The sequence below is a fragment of the Trypanosoma cruzi genome, genomic scaffold (assembly GCF_000209065.1).
Source record: "Trypanosoma cruzi strain CL Brener 1047053516275 genomic scaffold, whole genome shotgun sequence".
In the NCBI taxonomy this organism is placed as follows: domain Eukaryota; phylum Euglenozoa; class Kinetoplastea; order Trypanosomatida; family Trypanosomatidae; genus Trypanosoma; species Trypanosoma cruzi.
Window position 1 is genome coordinate 2,015 of NW_001849288.1, and position 10,694 is coordinate 12,708.

The following is a 10,694-nucleotide window of genomic DNA, read 5'->3' on the forward strand; positions in this document are numbered from 1 at the left end:
CCGTAGATTCGTGACAGTACCCACAACCAGTTTGAGGTCCAATCTGTCCCAATGAATTTCTCCGCTTAAATTGGACCAAAGAAAGCTTTCCGAAAGAAGAAACACCTTGTTGCCCTTCGCAATTGTTGTGGGGTTAAGCATACCATCCAAACTTTTTTCGTTTGCCTCCGTTGCAGTAGGCACGGTGTGTGCCCTCCATGAGCTTTGATTGACCTTGTCAACAAGAGTGGTCCAGTTCCACGCAGAGTCAATGTACCCCGCAACAACATCAGAGTAAAAGTGCCTGATTGATTGGCCTTTGCCTTTTCGGACGTTTTCGTGACCTTCGGCAAAAGCCGCAATTACTCCACCAGCACTGACGAGAGAGGGTGTAACAAAGGAATCCAACTTCGTTTCTGGAGAAGTCCCCTCTTTCGGCCGCACCAGCGTCGTCTGCGGCACAAATAGATCGACTCCCTGCAGCTTATGAATATTTATTAAATCACTCTTCCCATTATTCCCTCCAGCGGCCGCGGCTCCACAGGTGCCGCAGCACATCATCATCACGACGAGGAGCAGCAGCACCGCGGAAGCAAACACATGCCGGGACATGTTGGGCCTCTGCGGCTCACTCTCTCCTCCTTCCCTCCTCCTTCCGCTGGATCCGGTCATGCGGCGACGGTTGTGTGTGCGGGGTCCCATCACAGCAGCACGTGAGAGCATGTAAATATGTGTGTGTGGGCGGTGTGTGTGCTGTTGTTGGTCCTTTCAGAGCCTTCGAATCTCACAGTAGCGTTTCGCGTTTGTTTGCTTTCCTTCCTAGCGTGTGTCTGTGTTCAACATGTGGAAAAAGAAAAAAGCGGCAATACATCAGACACGTCCGTGGGGAGCAGAGCAGAGTACCCACGCGGAGAGCGGGACACAAGAGAATCCGGAAGGAACAGCGCGGAGCACCATCGCCCACACCAGCCCTCACACACACACACACACACACACACACAAATCGCACTGCTGCCAGACCGCGCGTGGGAGGATTCGGCCCTCCACACAAAAAACGCGCGCACCTCCCGCATTCACCCACAATGGGCGAGGAAAAGGGACACACCGCCGCCGCCTCCAGTTCAGTCTCGCGGCCAACGGGATACGGCCACAGCCCCGCAGCCAACACACAACGCACAGCGAGCGAACAATCATCCACTCCAGTTACACGTGGAAACGGATCCTTATCCATCCATGACGCGGTGCCCCACTCCGTACGGTTACACGGGGTGCACCATTTCATCAATACAACTTTGTTCATCCCTTAAATATGCTTCTGTTATTGGTGGGTCTTGGAACACGATAGAATAAAATGGAAAGTGCAGCAACACCATAGCACCGCCAGCCACAATGGTTTTCTCATACCGGGGCAATTCCACGATTATGCCTCTTATGCACACACAATTAACATGCTGTGTGAAAATCATCCAATGTTCCTTACCAGAAAACAAACAACCCCACTCCCTCCCTAATTTCTTCGGTCACTTTTATGTTCGATAGAGCTGGGCATTTTTGGAATCTGTGTGGTATACTGCCGTCTGGTGCGGGTGCACCCGCACCGTAGCCACACAAGTATCCAAAAATAAATCCCACAATATTTTTTTTTACCAGAAATCAAAACTACCCCTTTCATTCCCTAATTCGTTCTCCTATTTCGTTCTTCCTCACCTCCGGAGAGCTTCGCCTCTTCTGGCGTCAGCGGATGATAGTGCTGCTAGGTACTGGCGCACCTTTTCCCTACAGAACGCCGCAATCTCTCGGTTTTCATCGGCGCCCAAATTATCGGAATTGACGACCTCAAATTTCTGCCGTCCCTCCATCGGCCTGTATATCTCGTGCTGCACATAAATAATCTCCCACGACAGGTCTCGGGATAACTCCTCCCAACCCTCAAAATATGCCGCCAGGCACTCAGTGAACCGCCTCACAGCGCTGGTTGTGGTGCGGTGCTTACTTGCCGTAGACATCCGCAGCCCAACCAGCGTCTTCGGATTTGTGTCCACAAAGAAAAAGGCGTCCACCAGTGGAAAGTTTTTGACTTTAGGCTTATACAGCACCCAGTGGTCCATGGCAACCGGATTGGAAAGGCGTTCGGGTGGCGGTAGAACCTCTTTTCTGGTGAAGCTCTTGCCTGAGTGCACTTTCAGCGCACACCTGTGTGACTCACCTCGTCCTGGTAGCCTCAGTTCCTTGATTCTAAGTCTTATCGCACGCAGTAAATTCTTATTCAAAAATGCAGATACGGCATACTTTTTAATGAGATATGGTGGGACATAATCCCAGAACCTCAAAACAAGCAAAATAAAATCGGACTGCTTCATTTCACTCTCCAGCCGGGACAATGTTTCGCGTTCGACGTGGGGAGATATCAGTACATTCAGAGGCGACTCAATGTTGTATTCTCGTCGTATTCGGACAACCTTCACAAGCTTTCGAGACAAGTCGCTGTCATTGGACAAACAACAATATCCAATATCCAAGTAACCCTCGAATTTCAAGGCGTTCATCCCATCCACGGCTTGTTGACACGCCTTAATGCGGTCATCATATGCCTGTTTACCAAAGATGGAGCGGAGAATTGGTCCCACGTTATTCATGCGACCCCTCACCTCCTTCCAGTATTCTGCTTGCTCCTGCGGAATCTGATTGCGCTTCATCCAAGAGCACATTGCCTTCACATCGTTTTCCTCGGGACAATTAATTATGAATTCTTCCGCCCCCATTTGCTTCGCCCACCATTCGTAGTTGTTTTTGTCTGGTGGTGTCACCACAATCATTCCCCATCCCTCGCAAGGCAAACCAATAGACGGTTGATGACCCTTCAATGCCACGTCGTAGATAATATACCCCTTAAACCCACGCCGAGCGAAGCCACCCACAATATTCAGGATACTGGCCTCACCCATGTACACTGACACCGTTTTTGCGATTTTGTCAAACAGAAATGTTCGATTCCCAATAAAGTACGCAACCATTGGGAGCTGCTCCGCATTGTAGTGCAGCAGCTGGTAGAGGAGGTACGAACCGGCATTCATCGACTTCCCAATCCCGGAAGTCCCAATCAACACACGCGGATGACACGAAGGTTTGTTCTTACCGTGACTGCTGAACAATTTGGTTAGATCCTTTTTGACGATATTCCACACTCGCTCCGCCTCACAGTTCACATGGCAGTCACGAAGGGAGTCCTCCTCCTTCCACGAGTACGGCCATCCCTGGTCCGAGGTGAGCACCATCAGCCTGAGACGTGGTGCACCGGGTCCCTCCGCACCGACATCCTTTTCGAGAGTGTAGCCAGCTGCCTTGTACTTCCATGGCTGCGGTGGTTCCCCCTCCCTCACCTCCATTTCTGTCCCCTCGCCGTCGGAAGCTTCCACCACATGGTTCCACCTCGCATTGTACACAGACTCGTAAAACCCCTCCAGTTTAATCGGCGCACTCATCGTCATTGGGCTCATCGATTCAATGACGGCTGCATCCAAAAACTGTTTGGTGATGCGTTCAACGCTTGCTTTTACCTCCGCAGCAGCTTCTGACCACTCAAATAGTTTGTGTACACCATTCTCGTGAAGCTTGCGTATATCCTCATCAAAAACCATTTCATTCCATACGGCAATATCCATCCTCACATAAGCATCGTTTATCTGTATTTCGACCAATACTCCCGCATCACAGATATACTTCGAGGGTTCCCTGAAAAACTCCTTCAACAAGACATTCCGATTGGCGCGCAAAATGCCCCGACCGTACAATTCAAACGCGAGAAAATCATTCAGCTTTATTTCCGTGAAGCGAGGACTGCCGTTAAACAGCACATCTTCGATATTAGTGGTAACGTTAAATTCTAGTTCTCGTTGTTCCCATGCTTTTCCGCTTGCCTCAAGCATTTTTTCTTTCAGTACCTGGGTGAGAACTTCGTCTAGCTTTTCCCTTGCAAGAAGAGTGACCGTATCCTTTCTTCCAAAGTCCCTCCATTCTTCAAGAATGAACACGCCTTCTCCTTCAAGATTAGTAGTAGCCTCCAATAGTACTCCCCTCCCTTCTAGCACTTGGTACTCTGTTAAGTTATGGATCTCATCAAAAATCTGCTGGTCTTGTACGTAATCATCCGGCTCCTGGACAAACACCTCCATCGTAACATTGTGGTCTTCATCAACGGCTGCCCCACCGCCAACATAATTCCGAAGAAAATCATTGAGCTTCATTTTGGCCATTCCGGTGCTTCCCTCCAGCAGGATGTCCCTTACGGTGCTGCTCATGGTCCACTCTGGTCGTCGCGCCCTCTTCGCTCTTCTGCGGGTCGCAGCGGGTTGACCTGTGACACCCTCCGACTCCGGCCTCGCTCTCCTCTGGCCATCTCCCTGCGGCACAGTAGACGCTTGGGTCTCCACACTGCCACCTTGCACTCTATTGTGCCCACCAGGCATTGTTTCTCCTCGTTTTCTTGGTTGGATCGCGTTAAAGCTGAATACTGACAAACAATGAAAAGGGAGAGGAATAAGAATGAAGGAAATTACGCACAGAAATTACTGGCACCCGCAACAAAAAAACCATCCACACAATGTGCGATGCACACCACATGCACGAGGACCGCCACAAAGACGGCCCGTGGATACCATCCACCCAGCACAGTGTCGGTGAGAGCCAACAACAACGTGGTGGGCGCGGAGGGTTCGCCCACGCATTCCGCTCTCCACGGTCCCGCACACGTGTGGCACCGCCGTCACAGCACACACACTGCAAGAGGAAATGCGCGCATAAACCCTAGCACAAACACACACAGACACAAGTGGGAAGGAAATTCGCTGCAGCAACGGCCACACGCAAGAACCCCAAATCGTAAACTCCACAACGGCGATGCATCACGGTAAGTTCCCACACAACAAAAAATGCAGTTTGCACGCTTTATGGAAAATATCTGCGGTGTGCATGGCAAAAAAGAGCCGTGACGCTGCCTTTCATATTGCATTCGCCATTCACATATCACTTGGGAGCACGCAGCCACCACTCCTCCGTTCCGCTCCCCGTGCTGCTCGTGCCGCCTCACTGGAGGAAGTTGTCACCGCACATCCCCCTCACCGTGCATTGCGGAATACAAATCAACCACACGGCATGGGTGCGGTGCCGCCCCGCAAATAAATTCCAGGATCTTCCCCACCGCCTCGTGTGGCACGGACAGCAGTATCATTATGTCTGTGGAAGGCTTTTTTTTTCAAACAAGAACGCGGCCCCACCACACGCCCGTAAAAACGTTTGGTCCGTCGCACGCAAAGGAGCTGAGCGGGGGAACAGCAGGAAAGACAACACCAGCAGCCATGAGCAGCTCGCACACGCCAACACACCGTTGCCCCGCATATCACCAAGAATAATCATCTGTCCCGCTGGCCGGATCCTGAAATTCCCTATAGAAACCAAAATCAAGATGGGGAAGAGAATGTAACTGAAGGCAGTTAAATGCCCAAGCGTTTTCTTCTGATGAAATATATATTCTGTTAGCCACTTTCATGACATACTGCGCTCTACACAAATAGGATATATATATATATAAGATATCTTGCCGCTATCGGTTTTTTGCTCCCCTAAAGCCGTTTTCTTGCCAAAAATCATACGGTAGAAAAGCGTCGTAAAGAAATGTATTCGTTGTGTCAGGATATTTATATTAATTAAGGCAGCCAGCTTTCCCGCGATCATTCTCTTCACGAGTCCCTAGAATAATAATAGATAATAAAAAGAAATACATACATATCGTTTAAAAAAAAAAAAAAACGCAGGTATGCACACTTACACCCACACTGACTTTCTCTCACCCAAAGTGTGTCCACTGTGCTTCTCTCCGTATGCGTGTTTTCCCGTCAATTCAAAATAAATGTAACGTCTGTGAAATTAAATCCAAATGGAACCAACTGTGCCGAATTGCTCTCACGCAGAGGGTAAAATGACTTCCGGTTCAATGCCGTCAAGATCATTATCCGCCTCAAACTCACGTAAGCTAAGCACGACGCGGTTTGTCTTGAGTTTGCGCTCAAATGTGAACATCAATGCCAGCTCCTGGGGTAACAAAGGGCGTTGCTTCGTTTGAGGGAGCGATGGCGGCAGCGAAAATGGACCAGAACGCACCATTGTAATGAAGCCACCAGCACGACGTATCTTGCGTGCCACACGATACGGCAGGAGCGGGCTACGTATGATCAACCGTTCGTCGTGAAGGGGTTTGGAATAGAGTCCAGCCACAAAGTCACCCTTATGCTTATGGTGCTGTTTTTTATATGCTGACGTGGGCTCCAGAGTACATTCACAAGGCACTATGACATCTTTCGACAGCTGTTTCCGAATGCCATCATTCAGCAACTGTTGGACCTCTTCCGCGAGCCTCCGGAGAACTTCCGAAGGCACACCGCGAGCAAAACGAACATCGTAGACGCCAAAATTTCCCAGAAATTCATTGTTCCAATACCGTACCATCGACACATCGTTTGTCGCCAAACCAAACCCTTTCATTCCATTCATGAAACCAATTGGTCGGAGAATATTCATGCCGATACCCGCAACACTGCCAACAAGCGGCGTGAGGCGATGCACAAAAGAACGCGGGTCGGTTTGATCGGAGGTGATAGATATGCCCGGTTGCAGATAAACAAAAAAGTACTGCCGATGCAACGCCCGTTTTAATGCAGGCACCCACATTACAGCTGGCAAGCCGTTACTATCTCCCTTTCGGCCATCGTTGTTTGTGCTCTTGCTGTTGTTGTCTATTGTGAAGCCGGATGTCCGATCCGCCGTGGATGCCTCTACCCGGATGCGAATATCTAATTTCTGCAACTCGACCCACTCCATCTGTGATTCCAATCCCGAGCGATCGACTGTCTTGCCGTTAACTGTTAGTCCGCCTGAGTTGGCCAACTCCTGCGTCTCCTCAAAAGGAACACCACAGCGGTGGAAAAGCCAGTGATAAATGGAGGGGGCGTGGGCAACCGTGTTCACTTGGCTGTTCACAAATCCACGTCTGTTACGCAGTAACATCGCCTCTGTCATCTCTTTGCTATGTAGTACACCTAAACGAAAAACGCGCCCCTTTGTCCTCCGTGGCACATTCTGAGGCCGTGTGACCGGGTACTTTTTCACGCTCACCAGTCGCGTGATGCCGGTGTTCAGTTTCTCCAAGTTGATCATCGATGACCCGACGGCAACCTCCAACAAGAACAAAAATAAAATGTACACCACTCGACTTTTCCCTAAACGCAAGGGGGCAATCATGACAAGACAAAAAGAGAAAAAAAAAGAAAAAATGCATCTTCATCAATTTTCCTTTCCCCCCATCAGATAATCAAAAGAAAAAAAATTCACCAACCACAAAGGCAGGTTGCTGTGCACACACACACACACACCTCAGTGCCCTGTCATCTCTTTCTCTCTCTCCCTCTCTTCTTATTATTATTATTTTGTTTCTTCTCACAAAACGTCGCCGTTTAACCGCGTATCCCCGCACAATTGGAGATGAAGATGATGATCACTATCACGTTTCCCGTGAAAAGTCATGCTGTAAACGTGCACACCAAGAACTTTACCTCCACTGTGCCTTCCTCCTCTTATCCTCCTCGGCGGCAAGCATTCGCTTGATGGACTCCTGCTTTTCCTTCGATTGTTCGGCGTTCACAAATCTCAGCGCCCGTCGTGGAAGATCAGCACCGCTCTGACTCAGCCGCTCTTGCTGCGTCTTCATCAGTCTTCCCGCAACTTGCGCCCGAAACGCGTCCGAAATGCCATGCGCACCAGCCAAAACCGCAATAGACGACAACACATCTGCACTGTAGGGCTCAAAATGACCCTCCTTTTCATTCCATATGTTATCAAGAGCCGTTCTTAACGCCGCCTCATCGCCAGATGGAAGCGCTTTCAGCATCATCACTGTCTCCAGTTGAGTTGCCTGTGATCCCAAGTCACGCGTCGCCTGCGCCTCAAGAGCCGCAACGGACTCAACTTGGCTCTTTCCAAGAAGTCCATATCCATCGCACCACTTGGCAAAGTGTGTCAACTTCGAAATTGGCTGTTGCGACGTAAAGGAAGGTCGCGTTGCCAAGGCACGCTGCGTCAGAGAAAGCAGAATATCTATCGTGCCACTCAGTGTCGCTAAATCATCGCTAGAGAGATGTGGTGGCTCTGGAATTAATACCGTCGCAGAAATCCGACGGGCTTTTGAAGCAATTTTGCTGATCAATTGACACTTTGTCGCATACTCCAATCCCTTCTCACTCTCTATTGCCTTGCAGAGTCTCCGCGCACATGTGTGGATGTCGCCGAGGGTGGAGCTCATTTCTATCATTCGCTCCAGCCTCCCGTGCGGATCAATAACGGCAAGTTTTTTCAAAAGCTCTCGAGGAGACAACAACAGCGGCAGTGGCACCTGCTGTTTTTGCTTCTGCACTGCTTCAGTGCCCGTGGGAGTACTCACGTTTGTAGAGACAGCGGCAGAATCCGTCGTATGAACTTCAGATTCGAGTCCAGCGGCCCATTCCATCCTTCTTACGCCATTCTGTTCGCAACGAATCATAAACTCGTGTGCTGCGGGTAATATTTTAACCCTTCCCGTCGCGTATAACTCAAACATTCGTTCCAATGCGAGGTGTACTTGGTGCCTGTGTTGTTGACAAAGAAGGGTAAAAAGGTCTTCTGTGCATTTGCTAAGAGCCTGAAAAAAACTATTCACCTGCTTTACTTCCCGCAGCTTTGTATCGTGGTGCTCCTGAATGAAAGCGGCCACTGCAGCGGCATCCACCAGTGTACGGCGAAGCTCCACAAAATTCGAATGTTTCTTGGCTTCCGTCCGCGGTCCTTTGAGCAACGGCTCCTCCACCGCCATGCCCAGCCCCCTTGTCTCCTGTTTCTCATCGGCTCCATGCGTGGGGTGGTCGTGCTCATGCATCTTCGGGCTACAATGCCGCCGCCTCTTTGCGGGAGCTTTCTTCAAATCAGACATGCCGTCCCCCGCCCCCACCAATGAGGTCTCCATCCGTCGCAACCTACCACGCACCAAAAATAAAATAAAAAAGATACACCGCGCAAGAGCAAAAAAAAAAAAAAAAAAAAAGGAAAATAAATGAATTCACGAGTGTAAACGCTGGGTGCTGCGTTCAAGCCGTTCAATAACACACATGATAGCAGTAATAATAAAAATAACAATAATAACAAATATATATATGTATATATATATATATATATGTTATGCGTTTTTGGTAGCAGAAACAGCAACAGGAAAAATACGTCCAACAGCAAAAAAAAAATGTATGCATGCATATGTATAATAATAGTGACAATGACAATAATAATAATAATAATAATAATAATATACATGCACTCGGGAAGATAAAAGAAATGAAAACCGAAGAGAAGCCACACAGCCACACCACCACACACACAGACACACCGAGGGAAAAACAGAGCAATACTGCACAGTGCAAAAAAAAAAAAAAAAAAAAAGGAAAAAAGAAAAAAGGCTTCCCTTCCCCTCTAAGTATTTCTCTTCATATTTATTCCTCCATACGCATCCTCTTATATAAGTATGCATACTTATATACATGCTTCTTCCTTCCCACCTAATTCATTCAAAATAAAATCATTCGTCTATTCTTCTATTTCTTTGCCCCATTCCTTCACTTTCCCTCCCTTCTTCTCTCCGACCTTAAAGCCCCACTCAACCACTCCTTTAAAGCCAAAGGGGGGAAGAAAAAAAAAAAAAAAAAAACAGAGCTTGTTTCCCAGACGGCGTGTCAGATTTGCATGACGGACATGAATATAATGCCACGGATGTGCGTATTTGAGTGTGTTTGGGGACCAACCTCTTCATCTTCTTCACCTACCCTTTCATTTCTTTTTTCTCTTTTCCGTTCAATTCCCTCGTACCTCCTGATCGTTCTTTTTCGCCTGCTTCTTTCGTTGCCTTCAGTTCTTTTCTTCTTTTCTTTTTCCAAAGGAGGGAATCCTTCTTTTCGTTGTTGTGGAATTTTTACTCATCGTTGAGGTGCCTCGGCACGTTCACCATTCGGGTCTCTAAAGCAGTCACGCGCCAGGCGCGAATTATTGGGGGTGTTTGCCGGTGTGTTGCTCTCCCCGACAGAAACCTCCGCCGCTCTCTCCTCCGTCTCTTCCGTCTCTACCCTTGCTGCTATCTGCTGATCGTCATGCTCCTCCTTGGCGTCCCCTTTCTCACGCAGGCGGAAGCCGTAGATGCGCGGCACGTAGTGCTGCTTCGGCTTCGAAATCACCTTGCCATTCTCGCGCAGGTGCATAAGAAAGAGGTGCGGAAACGTCGTCCCCCAAAACGCACCGTCGAGTGTGCGGTGACGTGAGGAGCGCGGGTAATAAATGTCTTGACATTTTGGGCAGTACAACTTGACGGAGCTCTCACGCACAACGTCACTCTGCCCCACCGGCAATACCGCCTGCCCGCCGCAGAAAACGCGGGGGCATCGGCCAAATTCCCCTTCGGCAAATTTCTCCTCCATAAGTTTAAGCCCGCGTTGCGTCGTGATGAAGCGGGCGTGAATAAGACCGTAAAGAGTTTCCGCTGAGGACTCCACAAGACGTTGCTGCTCCGCCGTTAGCCGAGCGCTGTTCTGTGTTTCCAGGGTCTAGGATGAGGTCAAGTGCGTAATGATAGAAGGAGACATGGTGGACAGCCC

General features: G+C 49.2%; 4 protein-coding genes and 1 pseudogene across 4 annotated transcripts, besides 11 other annotated features; all 5 read right to left on the bottom strand.

Moving 5' to 3' along the window:
• Window positions 1-702, bottom strand: Tc00.1047053509575.4 (trans-sialidase, putative; the record flags this gene model as incomplete). The annotated part of the gene is made up of 1 exon (XM_801410.1): window positions 1-702. A coding segment is annotated over one exon (702 nt), but the record flags the coding sequence as incomplete, so codon positions are not given.
• Window positions 1-5,458: a sequence feature (areas not merged during assembly with more than two copies in the genome that could not be assigned to a particular haplotype).
• Window positions 953-980: a microsatellite.
• On the bottom strand, window positions 1,683-4,445 carry Tc00.1047053509575.10 (retrotransposon hot spot (RHS) protein, putative; the record flags this gene model as incomplete). The annotated part of the gene is made up of 1 exon (XM_801407.1): window positions 1,683-4,445. One exon carries the CDS (start codon window positions 4,443-4,445, stop codon window positions 1,683-1,685), a length of 2,763 nt encoding a protein of 920 aa, XP_806500.1.
• Window positions 5,383-5,726: a mobile genetic element.
• Window positions 5,459-5,565: a sequence feature (areas merged during assembly that could not be assigned to a particular haplotype. This can correspond to areas where the two haplotypes were merged or to regions with more than two copies in the genome that were merged during assembly.).
• Window positions 5,566-5,915: a sequence feature (areas merged during assembly that could not be assigned to a particular haplotype. This can correspond to areas where the two haplotypes were merged or to regions with more than two copies in the genome that were merged during assembly.).
• Window positions 5,916-10,694: a sequence feature (heterozygous, non-Esmeraldo-like haplotype).
• Tc00.1047053509575.20 (hypothetical protein, conserved) lies at window positions 5,938-7,272 on the bottom strand (the record flags this gene model as incomplete). The annotated part of the gene is made up of 1 exon (XM_801408.1): window positions 5,938-7,272. The coding sequence occupies one exon, from the start codon at window positions 7,270-7,272 to the stop codon at window positions 5,938-5,940; it is 1,335 nt and encodes a 444-aa protein (XP_806501.1).
• On the bottom strand, window positions 7,580-9,025 carry Tc00.1047053509575.30 (hypothetical protein, conserved; the record flags this gene model as incomplete). Its single annotated transcript, XM_801409.1, has 1 exon — window positions 7,580-9,025. One exon carries the CDS (start codon window positions 9,023-9,025, stop codon window positions 7,580-7,582), a length of 1,446 nt encoding a protein of 481 aa, XP_806502.1.
• Window positions 9,083-9,113: a microsatellite.
• Window positions 9,168-9,204: a microsatellite.
• Window positions 9,205-9,234: a microsatellite.
• Window positions 9,314-9,361: a microsatellite.
• Window positions 9,472-9,507: a microsatellite.
• Window positions 10,023-10,694, bottom strand: Tc00.1047053509575.50 (annotated as a pseudogene).